Here is a 25313-nt window from a genome sequence, read left to right on the forward strand (position 1 = left end):
GCTGTGACGTAAGTTGATTGGAATCCAGGGTCAGACGGCGGGAGGGATTGTGTGGGCATTTGTTTGTGCAAACCTGTGTTTACTCTTATTAGCTTGACCCTCCGTCGTCTTCTTGACGGACGCCATCTCCTGCTTTGAGAACTCGGACTGAACTGACCACGGCTTGTCTTTCCCCCCTTCTTGGACTTGGAAAAACTACAAACGTCTGCTTCTGGCTTTGATCTACGGAACGGAACTGGTCTACTCAACTGCTACAATCCTTGGCTGATTTACTCGTGTTGGAGATCCTGTCTGCTGTGTGTGTGGGGGAGCGACGCAAGTTACTCTAAGCACAGTGTTGGCAGCAGAGAGGAATCTGCTGCCAATTAGTTGCATTCTTTGTATCTTTTGTTCCTTGGCTTTCGTTTCGTTTATACCCAGGCTGAAGAAAGCAGTTTGTTTTTACCCGGATTAAACTCCGGTTTAATCCGGTTTATCTTTTGAACATTTACTTTTGCCCCTTTTTGCTCCTAAAGGCAAAAACTGCCTGGCCCTTGTGTTTTACGGGCATTTTTGAGTTCTGTAATCTAATAAACTCTGTTACTTTGAATCTTGTGGCGTTCTGTCCTTGACATAAAGTGTAAAGAAACCAATGCCTAGATTATGACCCACTTCCTCTCAAATGCAAAGTAAACATGACTGTTTTAACACTATTCAGTTTTCATGTGTCTTCACAAAGATCTAGTAAATCCTTCCCTATCCTGTTCCCTCCAGTTTATAACTCCCATTGTCCTCGGAAAGTGTGGCCATCGATGGGATTTGTAGTTCAACATAAAATAGAAGTATCCAATTTAGAAACATTTGATTTCTGAGGCAGTAGATTCATGTACCTCTTTAGATGGCTTTCTTTGTTCATGTGCCTCAGCTCTTTGGACATTGTATCTATATAGATAAATTGCATGTTGAAAATCAGTTAAGGAGAGCTGAGTCTAGAACTTTGCCTCCTCAGCTCTAGTTCTCTTTGTAGAGTGTTTCTTCACATTGAATGATACAGCCATTTATCACAATTTCATGAATTAGGTCTTACATGGAGGATATAGAACAGAATCCCCTGCTGTAAAACAAAACTGGTTGTAGTTCTAATGTTTGGTACACATTGCCTTTATCTTAGCCTGAAATGAACAGATGGCTGTGCTGTGTGTGTGTTCAGTTCTTCCCTAATTTTGAGAGGCTATCTTAAGAAATATTTGCAGTTTCTTTTTGGATTCTGTAATCTCATGCAATTATACATTTTGACTCCTCACTTTATATTCTAGCAGAAAATATTGGAATACTTCTGTTGCTAAAAGCCTAAGAATCTATTTCCAAATAAAAAAATTTAAACATAAAAGCAACAATTCAGAATACAGAAATTATCCACATAACTCATCAAAATATATTCTTTTATCTAGCATAAGGGTCCATGCTATTAGAGCAGTTAAAATAAATATATAGCGTTTTATCTTACATTATAGCAATAGTTCTGTGAGGTAGATGCAACTGAAAGACAGCTTTTTTCAACCTGTGGAATTAATGCAGTTTGAGACTACTTTAGCTGCCATGGCTCAATGCTATTGAATCCTGGGAATTGTAGTTTGGTGAGACCCCTATACTTTTTTGACAGAGAAAGTTAAAGATCTTGTAAAACTATATACCTCCCATAATTCCATAGCATTGAGCCATGGCAGTTAAAGTGGTATCAAACTGCATTAAGTCTACAGTGTAGATGTATCTATAGTGTCTCTAGATACTGGTTGATATTGATGGAAGTTGTGGTCCTGAATGAACTGATCAGATTGAGTGTGCAAATCCAGCATTACACCAGCTTGTTCTCAAGAGGAGCAGAAATACTCTTTCTACCAAACCTCCTAAACTGATATCTTGCATAATCGTTAAAATTCTTCTGCCGTTGTCCTGGATGTATGTGTGCTTGATTACATGAAAACAATGATTCAGTATTGAATTGTTGTTACCTTTTATCTTTTACCTTCTAGGCACAAGTAAATCTAACCTGGGCTGGACTCCGCTTCATCTTGCATGCTATTTTGGGCATACCAGTGTTGTCAAGGATTTGCTGAAGGTATCACCTTTAACGTAGTGCTTTCTACATAATATAGGGAGCACTTGTCCAATTGAAGGTTTCTCAGCACTTATCCTAGTTCTGTAAAATGAATGCCTGGTCAGACAACTAGGAAAGTTTTTTGGCCATTGCAGCCTTTGTGCCATTGCAGACATCTGGAATAGTCTCCGGGCTTCCTGCCTTTAAATCTGCATTCTGTATGCCAATGTTAATTCTTAAAACCACATAATCCAGTTAGTTCTGCTGGAAGTTTAGCTCAATGTGACCTCTTTGTAACCCTTCTGAGAAAATTTGATTCAGGGCCAATTGGAACGAACTGGATTAAAAGGTAGTGATGAGATAGACCAACACACTGAATCTTGCCTTACACCAAAAAGCTTAGAGCCCAAATTAGCTTGCACTTGGCTGTGGAGGCAATACCAGATAGATATGGGCAGAGGAGATTAGTTAAACCGCTTTCCCTCTGAAAAGTTTTAATTCCAAGTGAGTGCCACATGGAACAAATGCTTTTGTAACTAAATTTGCAATTTAGAAATGTTTGATTGTAGTCCCCCTAAAACTGCCTCATACCATCCTCTTTAAAGCACGTTGCAAACTGGAAGAAAACTCTATTCAAGCAGTTGAATTGTATGAAAGGTCAGAAACTAGATCTCCGATGAAAGTCCGGAACCCCTGGTGGCGCAATGGGTTAATAATAATATTAACTTTATTCTTATGTCCCACCCCATGGGACATAAGACTGCTGGCTGGCTGGACTGCTGACCGTCAGGTTAGCGGTTTGAATTCAGAGAGAGTGGGTGAGCTCCCTTTGTCAGCTCCAGCTACCCATGCAGGGACATGAGAGAAGCCTCTCACAAAGATGGTAAAACATCAAACATCCAGGCATCCCCTGGGCAATGTCCTTGCAGATAGCCAATTCTCTCTCACCAGAAGTGTCCTGCAGTTTCTCAAGTTGCTCCCGACACAATAAAATAAAATAAAAGGAAGTCCAACTGATCTCTGTCAGCATTTCATTTTGAGTAGTCTGTAACTTTAGAATAACAAAAGGCTTCCTTTCCCTGAAATGACTCTCTGGAGAAAGATTGAAATAATAGGTCTCCTAGTGTGCATTTACAATGTAGAATTAATGCAGGTTGACATCACTTTTAACTGCCATGAAACAATACTATAGAATTAGGGGAGTTTCAGAAATCCCTTATCCCTGTTTGACAAAAGAGTGCTAGCGTTTCACCAAACTACAAATTCCAGAATTCCATAGCATTGAGTCATGGCAGTTAAGGTGGTATTAATCTGCATTACTTCTACAGTGTAGGTGCAGCCCAAGTGATTGATCTGTGCGAGTCACATTTTGGTAACATATTGATTTGGATGCTAAATACTACTGAACAATCTCTCTTTATAGGCTGGTGCTGATGTAGATGTGCTAAATGATATGGGAGACACTCCATTGCATCGTGCAGCCTTCACTGGGCGCAAGGTAAAAGGAACATGTGTCTACTCTAGTATATAGAACAGATATGAGCAAACTTCGCTCCTCCAGGTGTTTTGGAACAGCCTAACCGGCTGTTAGGAATTGTGGAAGTTGAAGTCCAAACACCTGGAGGGCTGAAGTTTGCCCATGCCTTATATAGAACCTAAACTCAGATGAATATTATTTGTCCCTATGACCTTTTCTGCATTGTTATAGATAACTTATTGGTTTCTATTTTCCTGTCTGAAAGCTTTTTGTGTGTCACCTTGTCAGAATGTATTCCAGTTAATCTTGATATGGCATTCTCTTTCCAATATGATAGTTTTCTGAGAGAGAGAAACAGAGAGAGAAATATGATATACTCTTTCAATATTAAAAGAAAGAAAGATGTATGTGGCCTCCTTAAAACTAACCAATATATTTCAACATAAGCTTTTGTGGACTCATTTATTTCTTTACATCAAGTCAATCGATCAGTCACTTTTTAGCCTGCACTTTCCTCAAGAGTGGGATTTAAGATGCATAAAATGAAAGCTTACAGTGAAATAAATTGCTTAGTCTAAAAAATTCCCCAAGAGTCTCTACTTATTTCCAAAATGAATGTGTAAACAAAAGGGAAAAGGGAGGGGAGGGGTGTCTAATCTCAATACAAGTAGAAATGTCTCTAAAGATAACAGATACTGAACTTGCTTTTCAGGAGGTGGTTCTACTACTTTTGGAATCGGATGCAGATCCTTCCATTGTTAATGGGAATGGGCAAACTGCAAAAGATGTTACTCAGAATAAGGAAATCCGAGAGATGCTAGAAGGTATCCATTCTGTACCAAATATGAACTTAAGAGAATTGGAATTCCAGTAAAGATGCTCTTCTGCTGCAGTATCTAGCTTGGCCTAGCTGATCATTCAGTATGTAAAGTGATGATCTCTTATTCCTTCAATAATATTTTGAAAAGGTGACTAAATATTTATTTTTATTCAGAGAGGTTGCTTGAAACTGTGCCTGCATTGAACTTGTGTATGAGCTGATTAGAGGCTGCTGTAAAAACTTTCTCTTAAAACATTATGTTGGTGATGGAGAGAAAACTGCTTGGGAGTTCCCATAGTAAATCTCTGCATGACAGCAGTTTGCTTATGGCTGTAGCTTGCAATAGTTTCCACACATCTGCTCGCTTGCATGAAGTAGACTCGTAGTTTAAATTCAGTGACAAAAAAGGGAAAATCTATGCTGACAGAGTGATTGAGGATTAGATGACTTATATTAAAGACATCTCGAAGTGTAAAACTGAAAGTCCCATATTTGTTATTCACCAAGTAATCATGTTACTCACATATTAATCACGATTCTCTATTCACTAGTTTGCATAAGGAAAATCGGAGTCATTTAACTGTGGCTCCACACAGATAAAAGCATAATTATATGGTATTGCATGTCAGCCAGCATCTCATTTAAACAGGTTGCTCTACTGCACATTCATCGTTAGTTCATTGGGGATTTTTGTATACAGTTGTTGCACTTGTAGACTGTAGAATGAAATTATCAATTACCTTCTGTGATACATGCTTGAAACCAGTGCCATTTTATGTAGAAACGTGTTTGCAGATAGTCAAATACAATATAACTTAAGTGGAGCTTACCAGATCAGACTGTCCAAAAGTTCCTTCATCCACAGAATGTTCTGTTTACACCATAACATACATAGCATATTATAATGCACACAGCTCCATATTAATGAATTTTTAAGTATCTTAATGAAGTAGTAACAGTTAAGAATTAAACCAGTGTGCATCCCTGAAATACAAAGACAGAAGCAAAAATCACATATTTTGCTATTGAGACTAGGGATATTGTGAGGTTCCTACTCTTATTCCACCACTTTCCCCACCACTTGTAATATTCTACCTAAGTCATAATATTCTACCTAATATTCATTTCCCAAAAGGCAGAAGTGGGTAGCTGGTGACAGAAAGTTCAGGGTTTTGGAGTATTTCAGATTTCCAGACACTGGAAATTCAACCTGTATATAGCGGACATGAAAAGTATATAATACCCAAACCCAATATTTTATTAATAGCTGAATATAATAAACCAGATCAGTCATTTAAAACGATCATTTCGTTCTCATCCACACAGTTCTCTACAAAAACTACTAACTCAGGCCCCATCTACGCTGGCATATAATCCAGTATGAAGTGCATTATAATTGTCAATGTAGACTCATATAATGCAGATTGAACCACATTGAACTGGATTGTATGGGTACACTACTATATCATCCAGTTCAGTTGCAGTTAATCAGCATTCTGAAACTGGATTATATTGTAGTGTAAATTCTAATTCTGCTAATAACCCTTACTCTTAGTCTTCGATTCTATGTTCATGTGGCTTATACCTAAGTATGTATTATCAGGAGTCCCCGGTGGCACAGCAGGTTAAACCACTGAGCTGCTGAACTTGCTGACCGAAAGGTCGGCGGTTTGAATCTGGATAGCAGGATAAGCTCCTGCTGTTAGCCCCAGCTTCTGCCAACCTAGCAGTTCGAAAACGTGCAAATGTGAGTAAATCAATAGGTACCACTCTGGCAGGAAGGTATTGGCACTCCATGCAGTCATGCCGACCACATAATCTTGGAGGCGTCTACGGACAATGCCAGCCCTCCGGCTTAGAAATGAAGATGAGCACCAACTCCCAGAATCGGACACAACTAGACTTAATGTCAGGGGAAAACCTTTACCTTTATGTATTATCATTCTGTACGGCATCCAAAGTAGTGGGTTTATACCCATGAAAGCTGATTTCTTTAAATGCAAGATTGTGGCCAAATTTCTTTCCTTTTTTGCCCTCACTGCCACTACCTCCTTTTTACACTTTTATATATTTTAGGCTCTGTTTCAAAATAGTTATGCTAATAATTGCTCAGTTCTGCATTTCCATGTGCTTTCAAATTTTAGTTGTCCCCAACATCTGTGAGATAGATCATATTGAGATTTGTTACTGAATTTCTGTGTACAATGATAGATGCTAAAGACACACATTAAGATACTTTAAAATTATTTCAAGCTGTACTCTGGCTAATGCATGCTGTATAAGAAGTGGTTGTAAAGATAGATTGCATGTGTTGGAAGCCTGTTTCTTTGGCTATTGTCCAGGCACAAAATAATGGCAAATTCCCACTGCTTGTCCAGATAAACAAAGATTCAGTGCAGTCTCTGCATGAAATTCCCAAAGCTGTGCGGACTGGGGTCTTTCTTAACTGGCACTTCTGGGGACTGAATCAGGGGCTGTATACACAAAACAGATGCTCTCCCACTGAGCTAGGCTTGGCCTATATTGTTCTGGAGTTTAAGAAGCTTCAAGATAGGGAAGATTAAATTTCTTATCCAGAACTGAAGGAAAGAGGGAGGGAGGAATCTGCAAAAAAATGCTCATTTTGTCATTACAATCAAGCAATAAAATGAACTTAATTAATGTTATAGTTAATCAATTCTTTGTATTTAGCTGTGGAAAGGACTCAAGAAAGAAAACTAGAGGAACTCCTCCTAGGAGCTGCACGAGAAGGCGAGATCGGAAAACTCACAGTGCTGGTATACATCATATTACAGTTATGATCCTAAAATATAAGATAATTGATAATTGCCAAATATTAGTAACTTAAATTTAAAGAGATGAGAGTCATGAAGGAGCCAGATCCCAGCTAGTAGCTCTGGATATGATTCTTGCTTAGAAGTATGTAGCCACAGTAAACTGTATTTGTATCACTTTCTCTAGTTAAACAGGTCAAATCCTCCTGACATCAATTGTACTGATCAGATGGGAAATACGCCATTACATTGTGCGGCATACCGTGCCCACAAGCACTGTGCTTTGAAGCTTCTAAAATGTGGAGCAGACGCTAAACTAAAGAACAAACGTGGTATGTGACACTGTTTCCTTTAATGGGCTCAAACATTCCTTTCATCTCAAAAGCAAAGAGAATGTGTGAACTGTAAACAGTTCTTTTAAAAATAAAATCCAGTTTTGTCTGTGTTTGTTCATGAACACTGTCAAGAATTTGTAAATTGGCCTTGTATTACAGAATTTTAATCTGGATTTAAGTGCCCAGTGAATAACCGCCAGATGCTGCTGCAGATAAATACCCAGTAATCCTATTGTAGTTCTTGCAAAGCCCATATGCTCATCCCGTTCTGACAACTGCTTTCTGATCTTGCTGAAAGGGATGCTGTTGCTTAGCATATGTAAAAACAATGGTGGTAATCTTTCTAGCATTCAAAATTTGGCCTAATTTAATAAAGTATTTTTAAATTAAAATAGTCTAAGGGAAATTGCATGTAGAACGGTGCCTCAAACCTGGACCTCAGCCTTTGCTTTCCTTAAAGCACCAGCATTATAATACAAGCGTTATTGCTGTTTTTGGTTTAACCCATTGGTTTTGAGCCTGATTTAATGAAGCAAATCCATTTGCTCTGTTGGACAGGTCAGACACCCCTAGCTTTAGCTCAAGGGGCCGACATGAAGCAAATACTTGGAGGAGTCATTGGGAAAGTAAGTACATCAGTCTATGTGTTTAATATCACATTTGGCCCTCCACATTTGCTGGCTTTATTTTTGCCAATTTGATTACTCACTGATTTGGCTAATATGTTTTCTATTATAATCTCTCTGTCCTCCATTACGTGTATAACTTTGTGATCAGTATTCACCAGAAATTGACCATAGAGTTGCACTAATGGACCAAGAGATTTCTAGGCATTTGTAGGTCTTCCAATATGGTTCTGTGGTCACCTTCTGATGGAAGTTATATTATATATTAGATATTAGATGTAATATTACTAATAGTATTGCAGTATAGTGGTATAGTACAATATAGTAATATATAATACTAATATTGTGCTATGCTAATAATATAGTATATTGCATGTACATATAACTTGTAAGCTGCTCTGAGTCCCCTTTGGGCTAAGAAGGGCGGGATATAAATGTTGTAAATAAATAAATAGAGTTATGCTGGAGAAGCTGGCAATTCATAGAGAATCATAGAATAATAGAGTTGGAAGAGACCTTACAGGCCATCCAGTCCAACTCCATTCTGCCAAGAAGCAGGAAATCATATTCAAAGCACCCCTGACAGATGGCCATCCAGCCTCTGCTTAAAAGCCTCCAAAGAAGGAGCCTCCACCACAGTTTGGGGCGGTTGTTCTCAGGTTAAATAAGAGGTATTTTTATTTGTATTTTTTCCATTTTCATAGGGTTCCCAAATCTCAGCAGTTGTGGAGGTCTGACTGTTCTATTAATTTGGATAAACATGTTTAATGTCTCCGTTTCTTTGTCTCTTTTTGGTTTTTGCAGATGATCAACAAACCCTTGAAACGATTCGAAGGACTACTTTGGAAGGTGACTAACATCCCACCCATCTTTGTTTTCATGCTGCTATATTGTGTCTTGTTTTCCTGTGGCAATGTCTAGGAATAACCATAGATATCCTCATATTGACACACCAGAGTTCAGTATGCCATCTTTCTCTATGACTTTTTCTCTTCAGTACAGTTCAATTGTTTCCAGTTTTATTGGGATCATAAAAGCAAGTAGGTTGCAACAGAATAAATTGTAAAAAAGCAATTGCCCTGCTTAACAAAGTCAAACTTTGGACTTACTTACATGTCAGCACCATGAAACTTTTCCGTGAAATACGGACTGCCTTGATCTTTGCCTCATATCTTATTTATATAAGCCAGATTGGGCTCTTTGTAGATATAACAGGGGATAGAACAAATCTAAAGCCTTTTTACAAAGCATCTTTGATTAGAAGGCATGTAGAAAGGCATCTTGACGGACCTGATGGGATTGGGCAGATCTGTAGTTGCAGCACCATCGAAAGCTCCAAGTGAATACTGTTTATGTCTGCATAAAAAGGAATGGAGGAAAATATAGACTCATCGTGAAGACTTCTGGCTTACTTTAGCATAAACTTTAGTGGATTTCAGTTTACTTCTTCAGATGCATTGATGGAAAACAATACTCAAGCTGTAGATATTTAAGCCCAGTCACATAGCTGTTGGAGTGGGATCCAAATGTCATTAGGAAGATACAAACTGTGATACTGGCCATAAACATTTAAAGGCTTGTATAAAGTGATAACATGTCTATAAGCCAGCTGGCCTTCCATGCCTTCCCTGGTACCAGCCCTTTCTTGGAGAGTAGGGCAAGGTCTAATTCTAAGGTCCCTTCTGCACTGATACATAATCCAGATAATCAAAGCAGATAATCTACATTGTCTGCTTTGAACTGGATTATATGAGTCTACACTGCCATAAAATCCAGTTCAAAGTAGATAATCTGGATTTTATGTGGCAGTGTAGAAGGGGCTTAGTATGGCTAAACTCTGCAAAATGCAAAATAGACCAAATATCAGAGAAGCAGTTTCAAAATTTGCTGCTTCAAGGAGAAAATAACTTCATATAATGTTTAGTACATTGTTCAGTGATGCTTCTTGCTACTTGCTATAATCCATTACACAAACATTAGTTGCTGAAGCTGAATTCCTTCTCTCTTTTTTAGAGTTCACGTTTCTTTGGGTGGAAACCATATTGGGTAGTATTGGAACATGGAGTCCTCTCATGGTACCAAAAACAGTAAGTGTGAAATTGAATCTCACTAGAATACCAATGACTATAATTATTAACTACCTGTTCACCCTTTTATTTTTATTTTTTTTGGAAGGGCTGATATTGGCAACAGTAATCGCCGCCAAGGATGCAAACACCTAACACAAGCCATTTGCACAGTAAGCAAACATGGAAATATTGATTATATGGGGAAGCAAAAATGATCTTGTGTTTTCAGGTTTAAATGTGTATTCCTTGATTTAAGTGCACACATTATTTGCCTGAAGCAAAATGATTTCTTTGCCCTTGCATGTTATGTATTGGTTTTTTATACAATTGACAGTCCATATCCATGGATTCCACACCCAGATTCATTTACATATAATGGGTTGAACATCCATGAATTTTGGTATCCACAGGGGTCCAAGGACCCACTGTTTTCTGATTATTTGTGAGCCACCTGGAATTTTATAAGAAATTGTGCAGTATATTTTGTAATGTGGTGAAACTATGAGACCTTACAGATGTTGATAGACTGCAACTTCCATTTTCCTCTCGATTTGCCGTACTGGCAAGGACTGTTGGGCTTTGAAGTCCAACAATATCTGGAAGCATGCATGTTTACCCACCTCTATTTTACAGTATATGTTTAAAGAGAGTTCAGGATATTCTTGAGTACAGATTTCTATGTAGATCATAGTTATTATTTATCCCAGTGTCTTCCTTCCTTTACAATATATTTCCTAGTGGTCTGGTTAAAAGAAAAATAACAATCACATATTGAATACTACACCCTGTAGTTTTCTAACAGATTCTGTTCATACTTAAAAACACATATTGATATGCACATTTCAGCTTCAGATTAAACAATGACCAAATCACATTTCTAGTTTCAATCAATGATAAGTCAACAAATACTTAAGTTCTGTAGATATAATAGACCTGTTTTTGCTGGAACCAGCAGTTGGCTTCATACCATTGTTTACATGTAGGGATTTAAAAATTCTTAATCAGATATATCAAGGAATATAATTGCCTGATGAAACAAAGGGATGAACATGAATAGAGACATTACATTAAGTGCTGTGACTTGTACAGTATGCAAAATTAAACATGTTATTTTGGTGATACCGTTACTTGGGTTTGTTGAGGTGCCATTGTAGTTTAGAACAGACCTTTGGAAAATATATGTCCCAGCTGACATTAAAATTTCATTTTCTCTCTCTCTCCTCATACCAGAGGGGTTGCTCATATGGATAAGTCAGTACACTTTAAGTGGGAAATAAAATAACTGTTTTGTTTTTACAAAATCTGTTTTGCTGTGAAGTTTTGTCTCTTTCTCTCTACTAAACAGTAGCAGTTCAATACAAGCACAAGATTACTTCATTTACAAATATTTCCTGTGTATGAATCACTCACATTACACCATATGAGTGATATGCAAATAAGTATTTAATAAAAGCATAATAAAATACAATGCAAAAACTATTAACTGACAGTAGTCTTAATAGAATCCAGACCAGTTATGAATCCTGGTAATATGATGAACTTAATTCATTTAATTTTGAAAGTTTGATTTGTATGCAGTTCTGTTCAACAAATGAACCTCCTTGTCTTTGTTTTCTCTTGAAGGTTAAAGGTTCAGATGGCTGTCTCTTTTCTGTCAAATGCTTTGATAATACAGTTCACAGTTTTAAAGTTCCCAGAACGAATCAGCAACATCCGAGAGAGGTGAGTGTCACTCGGAGTAGATTTAAATGTGTGAATCGGACTTCGGAATGGAAATGGTTAGATAGGTGATATTTCCTAGGGCTGAAGTTGATATGCTAGAAGAAAATAATTTAAGGATTTCCATAATGAACAACAAAATACAGCTTTTTCTTTCTTTCTTCATTCCAGACAATTTGAGAAAATAACTAATTTACTCTTCTAATATTGTCTCTAACTTTTCCTTCACACGTTCTTAACTCCCTTATAATTTCCTCCCAAGTCCTTTAGTAGAAGATCATGGAAACCTAACATGAAATGTATTGCATGGCAGAATATACGATCAAAGCATGCTTTCTGAAAGACAGCTCTAAGGAATAATAACAACAAAGGAAAAAAAGCATTTCACACTTGAATTCAATCATTTGTATATTGTTGATGTCCCATAAAGTTTAATTTAGGAAGTGTTTTATGATCTGCTTGCCTCATGCCCTGCTGTTCAAGAAAAGAAAAGTTTTTAAAAGCCATTCTTGAACAGCCCTAAACTCTTCACTGCAATTTATCTATTACTACCTAACTTACTGCACTCCCTCTTAGTTGATGGTGACCACCAGGATTCATCCTCTGTGGCCAGAGAATAAATCGGAATCGTTTGATAGATCTCTAGATAATCTGTGGTAGATTGACAAGGGTCTCAAATTCCAAGTTGTTGTTAAATACATTTTTAAAGATCAAAACAAATTCAAATGTAGTTTTATGTATGAGGTCATCCCAGAGATGGCTGTTAGGATGCAGTAGATAATAATTATCTCCATCATAAATTGATGTTTCTTGGAATTATTGTTAGAAAGCAAAATGAAACAATAGATTTATCAATCCTGCTGTATAGAATAGAGTGTAATTGGTGTTAAATATCTACAGAAAACTATGCAAGCCTGCCTGAGTCTTATGATATTTGGGAGAGTACTTTATTTCCATCCCATCAGACTCCCAGGCTCAGTTGATAAGAACATGGAAGAGAGACAAAGGAGATTCAGTCTGCCTCTCTCTGTTGCTTTTTCACTGACTGGCAGCGGCTTTTTTGTTTAAACAACTCGTCCTTCTATGAACAGGCACGGTCACTAAGATCTACCAGGGAGGCCCTTCTCAAGTGTGGTTAGTGGGGACGAGAGAGAGGGCCTTCTCGGTGATGCTCCCTTGATTTTGGAATGCCCTCCTGAGGGAGATTAGACTAGCCCCCACCCCCCAAGCCTTCCGTATACAGCTGAAAACATGGCAATTTCAACAGGTCTTTGACCGTTTTAGAATCCCTTAATGAACATATCTGAGGACCTAGATATTATTTCACCATGCACTTTATGAGACTGATATTGATTGCAGTTGTCTTATACCTGCAGCTATTGTTGTTTTACTGATCTTAATCAGGGGGGTTTATGATGTTTATGTTGGTTGTTACTGCTTTTGTGTTATTGTTTTTGCACTTTCTGTACCTTGCATGTTTGCACCTTTGAGTGCTTTGTGAGTCGCCCAGAGTCCCTTTCGGAGATGGTGGCGAGGTATAAATAAAGTTTATTTATTATTGTATTCCGTCTTGGCTGACCTCCATGTGCTGTTTTAATATGTGTTGTGTATTTTTAAGTGTTTAATTTTTTTAATATTTTAAAGATAGTATTTTAATTGAATATATTAAATGCTTAAAAAAAAGTTTTCCATTGTGGAGCCCCCAGTGGCGCAGTGGGTTAAACCGCTGAACTTGCAGACCGAAAGATCGGCAGTTTGAATCCTGGTAGCAGGGTGATCTTCCGCTGTTAGCCCCAGCTTCTGCAAACCTAGCAGTTTGAAAACATGCAAATGTGAGTAGATCAACAGGTACTGCATCGGTGCTCCATGCAGTCATGCCGGCCACATTACCGAGGAGGTGTCTTTGGACAACGCCGGCTCTCTGGCTTAGAAATAGAGATGACCACCACCCCCCTAGAGTCGGACACGACTAGACTTAATGTCAAGGAAAAACCTTTTCCTTTACCTTTTCATTGCACATTGTATTTCAGTTGCTTTGAATCCTATTCAGGAGAAAAATGAGATATAAATTAATTAAACAAACTGTAGCAAAACTATGTTTTCTTTTCTAGAACTGGATACAGGCAATAGAAGACCATTCGGCATACAGCACACACTACTGTACTCAAGAACAACTGAGTGACGATGAAGAAGAAGATGATACAATATCAGTTGTTGAATTACAGGACTCACTAAAAGTAAGAAGCTTCCATTCGTCAGAAGCTAAGGGTAGAAATCACATGGCTCTCCAGATACTGTTGAAGTAAAACTCGCTGAAGTGCTAATCAGTATAGCAGTGGTAAAAAATGTTGAGAGTTGTGGTCCAATACCATTTGGATGGCCACACAGTTCTCAGTCCCTATTATATTCCTTGGGATTATAATGCTAAAACAGGTAATGCGTACTCACACACCAACTCAAACCGTGGTTTAGAACTTTCATTTGTTTTCAAACAAACCATGGTTACCTGGGTGGCTTAGAAGCACAAATAAGCCATAATTTGATCATACCAGCCATGTTTAATATTTCTCCAAATTTTTGTGATGATACAACATGTTGCCTTTTTAATGTCAGTAGATGAATACATTGACGTATGCATTGGCTGCTTATAATCCTCCATATATAGCTCTAGAATGTGGGCTATAACTGCTAGTATACTCTCCAACAGAAATACAGGAAGAGATTTCTCGATAGTAGCACCTAGGATCTGGAGTTTCTTCCTTTGGGAGTCCATTAGGTCCTGAGGCTGAGGTTGGGTTTAATGGTAGGGTTACAAAAATACGGCTTGGGTTTGACACTTCTATCTCTGTTCTGCTCTGATGTAGCTTCAAGAAGAAGTTCAGGAACTTTCTGTTCATGTTCTTTGAACATTCCAAACACAAAACGGTTGCTAATCTTAACTCTGTTTTTAGACTAAGGACATAAACATAGAAGAGTTTGGATCCACTTTAAATCCACTTTGGGGAGGAGCTTTTAAACAGCTCAGCCAGAGAGGTCTTGGGCCTCACCAAACTACAAACCGCAGAATTCTGCAAGAGGCAGAAACCGGATTTAAAGTGGATCCATGTTCTGGTGTGATGAGACAGCAATATAAAATGTGGTCCGAATAACCACAGTCAGATTTTTTCATATTTGGACATAATGTTGAAGTTAGTTCAAATGGAAAGAAAAGCCTCAAATATCTTTACAGTTGTATGACAAATAAAAGGGGCAGGGAGAACTGACAAACCTGCAGCTCTAAATATCCCTTGGTCTGTACACTTGTCTAGAAATCAGGTGAACTTGAAAAATATCTGTTAAAATTCCCAGTTCACTAACAAGTATGGGATTTTAATTTATTAGACTATAGCCGTGAACTAGCTTTGGGCAACAGCTTTAATATATAGTTTTTATAGAACTTCTTAAAAACAATTTTTACTGTTTAGAAAAATATTAAGGTACATAGATAAACTGTATTGCTGTTTTTTAAGCTTATTGGAGAGACAAAGGCCCTTTCCACACAGCTGTATAAAATCCCACATTATCTGCTTTGAACTGGGTTATATGGCAGTGTGGACTCAGATAACCCATTTCAGAGCTGATAGCTGATATTGTGGATTATCTGCCTTGATATTCTGGGTTATATGGCTGTGTGGAAGGGCCCAAAGTTCCTATGAAACTTGTATTTCCTTAGATGTTCTTTGGTTAACAGTACAAAAGCATGAACTTTTCTGTCCAGAACTAAACAAACTATCATTTGCGAAGTTAAATTCATTTTAACTTAACTCAGTTAATTTAATAAGTTTCCAAGATTTTGAAGAACAAGGGCAACTTAGTTCATATGGCTGTTGAACGAACTTTGACAACTGCTATTTAACTTTTTGTCTCTTTTTAAAAAACATTTAGACAGTTACTTTTTACATTTAGTAGAAAAGAAAGATGGGAATTATACTTCAGTGTTTTACTGCTTCTGACCAGGAGAGGGAGCTCATTTGTTTCATTAGAATGCCTTTTATCTTGAGCCAAGTTAAAGACTTCAAAAAAACCCCTACATATATTAACATTATGATGTTAGAAGATTTCCTATCAACACCTGTTGTATCCTGAATGGTCTGTGACAAGTAATGTGATTGCCACTGTCTGTTCTTTGTACATTTCATTCCCACCCCCAAATATATTTCTGCAGTTTGAGATGGCAGTTCACACATTCAAAGTTGTTATTGTTATTAACTTTATTTGTTACCTGCTTCTCTTAACAGCTCCATGCAGTGTATAACAGAGTCAAAGCATATGAATATAAAAGGCATACAATTTTTTTTCATGTCAGGAGCGACTTGAGAAAATGCAAGTCACTTCTGGTGTGAGAGAATTGGCCAGTCTCCAAGGACGTTGCCCAGGGGATGCCCAGATGTTTAACATCCTTGTGGGAGGCTTCTCTCATGTCCCCTCATGGGGAGCTGGAGCTGACAGAGGGAGCTCACCCAGCTCTTCCCGGATTTGAAGCGCCAACCTGTCTATCAGCAGTCCTGCTGGCACAAGGGTTTAACCCATTGTGCCACTGGGGGCTCCAGTGCATACAATAAAATACATAAATAAAAACATATCATTATAAAAACATACACCAATCACAGGATACAAAATCAACATATAGCGGTAATGGCATGTAAATTCAAAACTCGTGATTCAGAGTTGACTGGGTTGGCCTAATAGGTCTTTAATTCTGTTTTTAATTCTGATTGCTCATTTCGCTATTGGGTTTCTTTCAGCAGGTCATTCCACAGTTGTGGGGCTGTGATCCATGAAAGTTTATGTGGGTAATACACAGATATCTATAACAACATAGAACAACAATGTATGCGCATATAAACTCTTATATTACTTGCAAAAAATATAACAAGGATATACTTTCTACAACTCTGCCTGAGAGTAAGTTACTTCAAACTTTATTATTTATAATGAAATTGGGTTGTTGTATGTTTTCCGAGCTGTATGGCATGTTCCAGAAGTATTCTCTCCTGACGTTCTGCCCACGTCTATGGCAGGCATCCTCTGAGGATGCCTGCTATAGACGTGGGCGAAACGTCAGGAGAGAATACTTCTGGAACATGGCCATACAGCTCGGGAAAACATACAACAACCCTGTGATCCCGGCCATGAAAGCCTTCGACAACACAATATAATGAAATTCCTTCCAAAGTATCAAAAGTAAAGGTACAAATCTCATATCATAATCCAACAAAGGGTATAATATTTAAGGAGTAAGTAACAGACATAAAGCTAAGCATGTGGATACAACCAAGCCCATATTAGTCCTAGAGCTGCGTAAAGTCTTGAGATTTGTACCTTTACTTTTGATACTTTGGAAGTAATTTCATTATAAATAATACAGTTTGAAGTAACTTAACTCTCAGGCAGAGTTGTAGAAAGTATATCCTTGCTAAATTTCTTGCAAGTAATATAAGAGTGTATACGCACATACATTGTTGTACATTGACAGTTTATGCCATAATTATTTCTTTCCTTTTAAAGATGGCACAGTTCTTTATTTCTTTTTACGGCATATAAATAAATATAGCCACTGTAATGTAAACTTTTTTAAAAAGCTATATCAGAGTGCAGGACTAGGGATTCCGAAAGATCAGAGTTCAAATTCTCAGTAGGGAAGCGTCCTTTTGGCATGTCACACTCTCTCGGCTTAAGAGTGACAGGCAATAGTGTCAAACTGCCTCTGAATAAACCCTTCCAAGAAAACCGTAAAATAAGCTGGGGATAATTCAAAGTTAACTTTAGGGCAGTAAAACAGTAGCTTAATGAAAACTGACTGTAGGCAGTAATATAGCATAACAAGGAAGGACACACAAAGAGTGGACTTTAAGATAAATAAGGAAGTGTGAACAAATGCTTTGTTATAACAACAACAATAATAAACTTTAATACCCCACCACCATTTCCCAGGGGGACTCGGGGCGGTTCACAAAGCACTCAAGGTGCAATATGCAAAATACAAAAAATGCAGAAACAATAACGTAAAACAATAAGCAGCCAACATAAACACCATAACTTCAAAATAATAGTAGAAGAAGCATCCCAAAAGCAAAGGAAGTTGTAATTCAAGGGCAAAATGCCCTTCCATGTGGCCCATAGTAAGACTATGGAAACTTCTGGGTTGCAATTCCCAGCATGTTCCATCAGTGTCTGTATTAGATAGGGCTAATGGGAATTGATGTTCAATAACACCTAGAAGGCTGCATGATTCCCTGGTTTAAAACAGGGGCCCTAAAAACACCCCTTGTTACTTTAAATCTAGGAATAAATAAATCAATTCTAAAAAATAGATTCTAAGAATTGTTTTATAATGATGTATATTGCTTTGTGAAATCAGATGGAAAATCTGGGAGGGGACCTGTAGAATGGATCAGATACAGCAAGAAGAAAATGAGGATTTTAAAACATGGAAAAAAGTTCATCCATCTTTCTTTTTCCCAATTCCTTAATGCCAGTTTTTTTTTCCTATGAGCTCAGCCAAATTCAATATACTAACAAAGGTTACCATATGTTTTTACTTGAAACCGGGAGTACTTTGTCTTCTTACATCAATTGTCTGTTGGATTTTTTTTTCACTAGTAAGAGCAAAAACAGCTCTCAGAAGGGCGAGAATCAAACAGACAAGTGAGTTGGCCACAGTTCTCATTCAGGGGTTACAGTGAGGGCAAGTTGCATTGAGCCCAGGGCAAGGCTTCTGAGGTCAAAACAAAACAAAAACCTGTGTGACTTGACAGGATGGAGAAAATTAGCCCATTTGACACCTAGTTTTCTCCTTCCTGTCAAGTCACGCAGGTTTTTGTTCTTGATTGAGTAGAACCAGGATACCAGTCAGCAATGGATTGTTGTGAATACTACCCTGTTTCCCCTAAAATAAGACATCCCCAAAAAATAAGACCTAGTAGAGGTTTTGCTGAATTGCTAAATATAAGGCCTCCCCCGAAAGTAAGACCTAGCAAAGTTTTTGTTTGGAAGCATGCTCGCCAAACAGAACACCAGAGCATGCAGGATTGGTAAATGTACGTACCATAGAGTGTTGTATATGGAAATAATGGTAGTAACAAGAAATTCTTGTTAGGATTCACAGTTTGTCTGGTTATGCTGGTTTATGATGACAACTACTGTACAGTATATAATAAATGTTCATTTTTTTGTTCAACAATAAATGTGAATTCTTCTTCATGGAAAAATAAGACACCCCCTGAAAATAAGACCTAGAGCATCTTTTGGAGCCAAAATTAATATAAGACACTGTCTTATTTTCGGGGAAACACGGTATGGTTGCTAAAATGTGGGCAGGAGTTGGACATACTTCCAGTTGTTCTTATACTGCAAGGCCCAGCAGCTTTGCTTAATAAGCTGATGGTAAGGAATTCTGGGAACTCTAGTCTAATAACATTTGGAGGGCCATTAATTTATCCTACGTGGTATGTTGGAAATGACAACCTTCTTTAAGCTTTCTCTAGTAATGTTTATTTATGAGCCTGTTGCTTACTGTTTGTACGTATGTTCTGATATGCAGCATCCTTTACTCTATGGTTCCTGAGAAGTTATAAAAGAAGCTGCAGACCACATGCTCTCTTCCTCTTTCTCCTTTTGACTATGTGACCTATTTTGTTATAAGAAAAATGTTTTGTACCTGTGTATGCTGAACACATGAAGGTTGTGAGTAAACCAAATATGTTATTTTTATCCAAATCTACTTCATTTTTGTCTCTTGAGTGCATGATATAAAACAAGTTGTTTTATGAGAGTGGTATATTATGGAGCCCCGGTGGCACAGTGGGTTAAACCGCTGAGCTGCTGAACTTGCTGACATAAAGGTTGGCAGTGTGAATCCAGGGAATTTCTGCTATTAGCTCCAATTTCTGCCAACCTAGCAGTTCAAAAACATGCAAATATGAGATCAATAGGTACCACTTCTGCAGTCACGCTGGCCACATGACCTTGGAGGTGTCTAAGGACAATGCCAGCTCTTCAGCTTAGAGATGGAGATGAGCACCAACCCCCAGAGTTGAACAGGACTAGACTTAATGTCAGGGAATACCTTTTATCTATCTATCTATATATATAGGCACTGAAAAACACTTCTGAAGCACTGCTGTTTTTATGCACTGGCAAATCTCTGTTTTTCCTAACAGATCAGAGATAACAGGTTATTCAGTTTAACAACTGAAACTATTTCCTTGCATAATTATGCCTGGTTGTATACCACAAAAGAAGATTCTATTTTAAAGGGGTTTTGGCTCTTCTCTGAAAGGTCATGCTTTTTTTTTTTTTTTTAAAAGGTATGATCTCCAAATGGCATTTTCCAAAAGGTTCTGAGTGCCATTTTCCAAAACCACGGCTTTCCAAATATTATTAGACTAGAAGCAGAGCTGAATGAGGACCATAGTGGTGGGCTGGTGTTGCAGTGATTAAATTGGTACTGTAAAATAGTTCTTGGGTAATGGTTTTACTATTCCATCAGGTCTGGATTACCCACAAGATCAAACATGCACGAAGAGGCAATGAATACATAGCAAAGTTCAAGTAACTAAGAGAAGGGTAGGTAAGGTAAAGGTTTTCATCTGACGTTAAGTCCAGTCATGTCTGACTCTGGGGGTTAGTGCTCATCTCCATTTCTAAGCCGAAGAGCCGGCGTTGGCCGTAGACACCTCCAAGATCATGTGGCCAGCATGACTGCACGGAGCGCCGTTACCTTCCCGCCGGAGCAGTACCTATTGATCTACTCACATTGGCATGTTTTCGAACTGCTAGGTTGGCAGGAGAAGAGAAGGGTACACCAAATGAAATACATATATTATGATATTTTTATATACGTTATTTCATCATAGTTGACTTGTCTCCTGGACACTTGTGTGTGTGTGTATTGATGGCTTCTTGAACATAATGTCTATTTACACCTGACTGTCCCATTTGCATCCGTCTTTGAATGTTCTTCCCCTATCTCTCTGCAGTATTCGTTCCTTCTGTAAGATTTAAACCACTTTGTTTCTTGTTGTAATCTTCTCTCTTCTACTCCCCTTTCCTTTCTTGATATCACATTGATCTTTTCAGAAACACAGCTATGGAATGTGTATATGTCTAAGCATGGCCCAGTTTCTATGCCCTATTGTATTATTGTAGCTAGTTCCTTGTGAAACCTTCCAGCATGTTGTTTATTTCATTGCAACCTGTGTGTAACACTGCTGACTATATCTTGCTTCACTCGTTCCTAAAAAATTCATCCTTTGAAATTGGAGTGTTGGCTGGGTCACCACAGAAGTATTGTACAGTACTTGTCAAAACTAGCCGCTTTGAGTCTCCTTTGGGAGAGAAGAAGTGGGATATAAATATAAATAATAGTAATAATAATTAACAACAACAACACTAGAAGACACTTTCTGCAGTAGAAATCTATGAAAAAAATGAAATGCAAAGATACAGAATGGGGGACGCCTGGCTCGACAGCAGTATGTGTGAAAAAGATCTTAGAGTCCTTGTGGACAACAAGTTAAACATGAGCCAACAATGTCATGCGGCAGCTATAAAAAAAGCCAATGGGATTTTGGCCTTCATAAATAGGAGTCTACTGTCTAGATCCAGGGAAGTCATGCTACTCTATTCTGCCTTGGTCAGACTACACCTGAAATGCCCAATTCTGGGCACCGCAATTTAAGGGAGATATTGGCAAGCTGGAAAGTGTCCAGAGGAGGGTGACTAAAATGATCAAGGGTCTGGAGAACAAGCCCTATGAGGAGCAGCTTAAAGAGCTGGGCATGCTTAGTCTGCAGAAGAGAAGGTTGAGAGGAGACATGATGGCCATGTATAAATATGTGAGGGGAAGTCATAGGGAGGAGGGAGCAAGCTTGTTTTCTGCTGCCCTAGAGACTAGGATGTGGAACGATGGCTTTAAACTACAGGAAAGGAGATTCCATCTGAACATTAGGAAGAACTTCCTAACTGTGAGAGCTGTTCATCAGTGGAACTCTCTGCCCCAAAGTATGGTGGAGGCTCCTTCTTTGGAGGCTTTTAAGGAGAGGCTGGATGGCATCTATTGGGGGTGCTTTGAGTGTGATTTCCTGCTTCTTGGCAGAGGGTTGGACTGGATGGCTCACGAGTTCTCTTCTCTATGATTCTATGAAATAAAATAAAGATCATCAGTGATCATTGTCATGATATTAGGTTTAATGTATTCGTTAATAACAATACAATTCTAATAAGTATGTCTATTAGGAATTGAATCCATTGAGAAGTGAAGCACATGTGTCTCGAAAGATACATGTAGGGTATAGCATTTTTCTTCTGTCAACCTATAATACAGTACATCCAAAATAGTATGCCAGCTTTTGGGCTACACAGAAAATTTGAAAAGCCTTCCTATATTACTGTGCTAGAGAACTAGAAAATGTAATCACATATTTCTGTTGACTTACTTTTTTTGGCACTAAGTATATTATGATGCGTGTCTTCCTAAATAAGAATCTGGCTTCAACTGGAAAACCTTACACAGTAAATAATGAATCATAAAAATGTGACCTTTTTTTCACAGTATACTAAATAGCTTTTTTAATTTCATTTTTTAAATAACAAAATACACCTTTTGTTTCAGATTGCACAATCACGCCAACAAAGGCTAGATAAAGAAATTTCTGGTTTCCTGTCCGTGATTAAGTCACATGACATAACTGAAGGTAACTTCTTAAAATCAGCATGGAACTATGAGCACTTTGAAATACTTGTGTTTCAGTAGATTAAATTAATAGTCTATTCTTCACTAATTTTCCACTACATATAGATAGATTGCTGTTTTGCCCAAATTTGTCTGTACAGCTTTCTAAGTTTGCCAAGCTCATTCTCAGTGGACCTTTCAGTCCTCTGCATCTCAGTTGATATAAATAGCATAACCAATATATTTTATTGCAATTTAACTTTCGGGGAAATCTAAGTAAATGCCACTATTTTGAGACAAATATGGGGAAAGGGCAGCATTGACAACATTAACATTAATTTGTAAACATTCTGGCTTTGTGTAATTGCAGTGGTTCTTTTAGGGAAGCAAAATTGTCAAGTATTTCATAAACAGTGAAATGTTATTAATTATACTATGTAAAAAAAATCGGAAAAAATATGTTCCTGGTTTGACAGTGTTATTTCCTGTTTAATTGTACAGTACTTACTTTGAAAGTAGTTGTTATGTTATACTCCTGAAACTTATTTTCTGTGGTGGCCACAAACTATGTGGAATTGGTTGAGACTCTGTAAGATATTGAACAACTATAGCAAAATATGCTGTACGATGTCCTGCAAAAACAATATTTTGCAGTTTAATAAACTTTTCCATGTTTTTGTGATAGAACCAATTAGGAAACGACATTTAGAATCCAGGAACAAAAATTGTGTTGCATAATGTTATTACTGGGTCTAATTCTTTGTAGGAAGTAAGCACATGGCGAAAGCCTTGTTGACCTTATCAATCAAGGGCCCACTTGCCAAAGGATCTGGTTCTAACTCCAATTGTTATTTCAAACTAGAGCAGACCCATTGGGAACTCAGTTAGCCAACAGTCACATAAATTCCATTCATTCAGTAGATTCACTCTAATTAGAAATAACAACTGGATTAAGGCCCCAAACTTCTTCCACTGTTTTTAGAGTAGGACTTCATCTTAACAAAAATAATAAGAATCAAACTGCTGTAACTTGTCTATAGTTCCATAATGTTCAAATACTATTCCAGCTTTTATTGCCTTGATTGCATAATATTTGTAGATGAATAAAAAAAATTAAATACCCTTCCACTTTTTGTGGCATCCACGGAGCATACTGGAGCCGAACGACCAGGCAAGGGGAAGGCCTTCTGTACTTCAAATAATAAGTCGAGAGGAAATAGCAACAAATAGCATTTGTACCTTTTATTTTTTTAAAGGAGTGCCAGCATCATTTCTCAAGAAAGCTGAAGAAGTATCTGAAACATCAAGAGAAACTTGTGAAGCCCTTAGTAACTGCCTCAAACTCTTCACTAAACAAGAAGGGGTAGGTATTCTTACATGGCATATTTATTGTCAGTCAGAACAGTGAACATAATTGTCACTGTTTTATTCATATTCTTTGGTTAGCTTAATTATATTTTTAAGATTTCTATATTTATTTTAAAGCTGCATCTGATTGAATCTTCATAAGCTACCCTGAGTCCTGGAGAAAAGGCAAAAAAAACAAACAAACCCAAAACGAGTAGTATGCTTGTCTTTCTGTCTATATAAAATGAATGATTCCAAAGGACGAATTCCTTTCTTTCAATTCCAGCCATAGCTCATGGTTGAGTAGTGGTTATTCATTACTGGTTTGAATAACTAATAATTATAAGAATTCAAATAGTATATTTAATCTTGCGTGAATATATAGCTTGGGAAATCATCCAAAATGTTTGAACCAATGGGGATTCAATTTTAACAATAGGATTTTTATAGAGTATGATGCAAAGTTAGGAAAAAAAACCCAAAAATATTTTGAAGTATTTTTCAAGGCGCTTTTTTACTCAAAACAGCTGCATTATTATAGAATGTCAAACTATGTTGCCAAGGCTTCAGAAGTTATTGCAATGGAAATAACTATGTTGCAAATTAGTAATTGTCCATTCTTTTGGTAGTAAGGCTCTATTCGGCTTTTTGTTCAGCTTTAGAGGGGCAGGAGGATTTCCTTCAGCAACTCATATTTGTGAATCAGGAAATTTGCAAAAAAAGAGTTGCTGACTGTGTTGACTTGCACAGTGCTGGCTGTGACTCGCGACACTAGCTACATGACAGAACAATCTACACAGTAAACCTATTGTACACGCTGAAAAATTAGTCACAACAAATGAAAATGTGAGTTTGTGTCTTGTGAGCATAGCTTGTTACATTAATGTATGAGGGGGAGGGGATGAATATGACTCTATTTTAGCGACAAGGCTTAGGAAATGTATCTGCAGCTGTTTAACATTTTAGATAAGTATGCAGTCCAAATCATACTCTTTGCCAAATGATATTTGAAGAATGTGAACAGTGATATATATGGATACATTTCTCATTTTAGTCAGAAGAAAAGTAGTATAAAGAGAAGTTTCAACAATTTTACAGATTTAGATCACGGAGTTTTAGGATAGGAATAATAGAATCATAGAGTTGGAAGAGACCACATGGACCATCTAGTCCAACCCCCTGCTGTGCTGGAAAAGTTAATTTTATGTATTTTTGTTGAGATTTGTAGAATAGTTTAGATCTCTGTGTGTAGTGTTAGTTATTTGTAGTTGAGGTATTTTTTATTGTTTTGTCTTTAGTTTATGTAGATATAGATAGATCACAGCTTGTCCTCTGGGTCCATGGATTTAATCATC

General features: G+C 37.6%; 1 protein-coding gene across 4 annotated transcripts in view; it reads left to right on the forward strand.

The window, feature by feature from the left end:
* osbpl1a (oxysterol binding protein like 1A) overlaps positions 1–25313 on the forward strand; it is a 107124-nt gene that overhangs the window by 23260 nt on the left and 58551 nt on the right. For all 4 annotated transcript variants that reach the window (XM_016992888.2, XM_062980437.1, XM_062980438.1 and 1 more), the window contains exons 3-15: positions 2013–2098; positions 3501–3575; positions 4267–4378; positions 7066–7151; positions 7336–7480; positions 8042–8109; positions 8914–8958; positions 10123–10196; positions 10285–10348; positions 11802–11900; positions 14009–14134; positions 22552–22633; positions 23868–23974. In XM_016992888.2, the coding sequence (XP_016848377.2) occupies positions 2013–2098; positions 3501–3575; positions 4267–4378; positions 7066–7151; positions 7336–7480; positions 8042–8109; positions 8914–8958; positions 10123–10196; positions 10285–10348; positions 11802–11900; positions 14009–14134; positions 22552–22633; positions 23868–23974 (1169 nt within the window). The remainder of the gene's footprint in view (positions 1–2012; positions 2099–3500; positions 3576–4266; positions 4379–7065; positions 7152–7335; positions 7481–8041; positions 8110–8913; positions 8959–10122; positions 10197–10284; positions 10349–11801; positions 11901–14008; positions 14135–22551; positions 22634–23867; positions 23975–25313) is intronic.

Source organism: Anolis carolinensis, chromosome 4 (genome assembly GCF_035594765.1).
Source record: "Anolis carolinensis isolate JA03-04 chromosome 4, rAnoCar3.1.pri, whole genome shotgun sequence".
NCBI classification, from domain to species: Eukaryota; Metazoa; Chordata; class Lepidosauria; order Squamata; family Dactyloidae; genus Anolis; species Anolis carolinensis.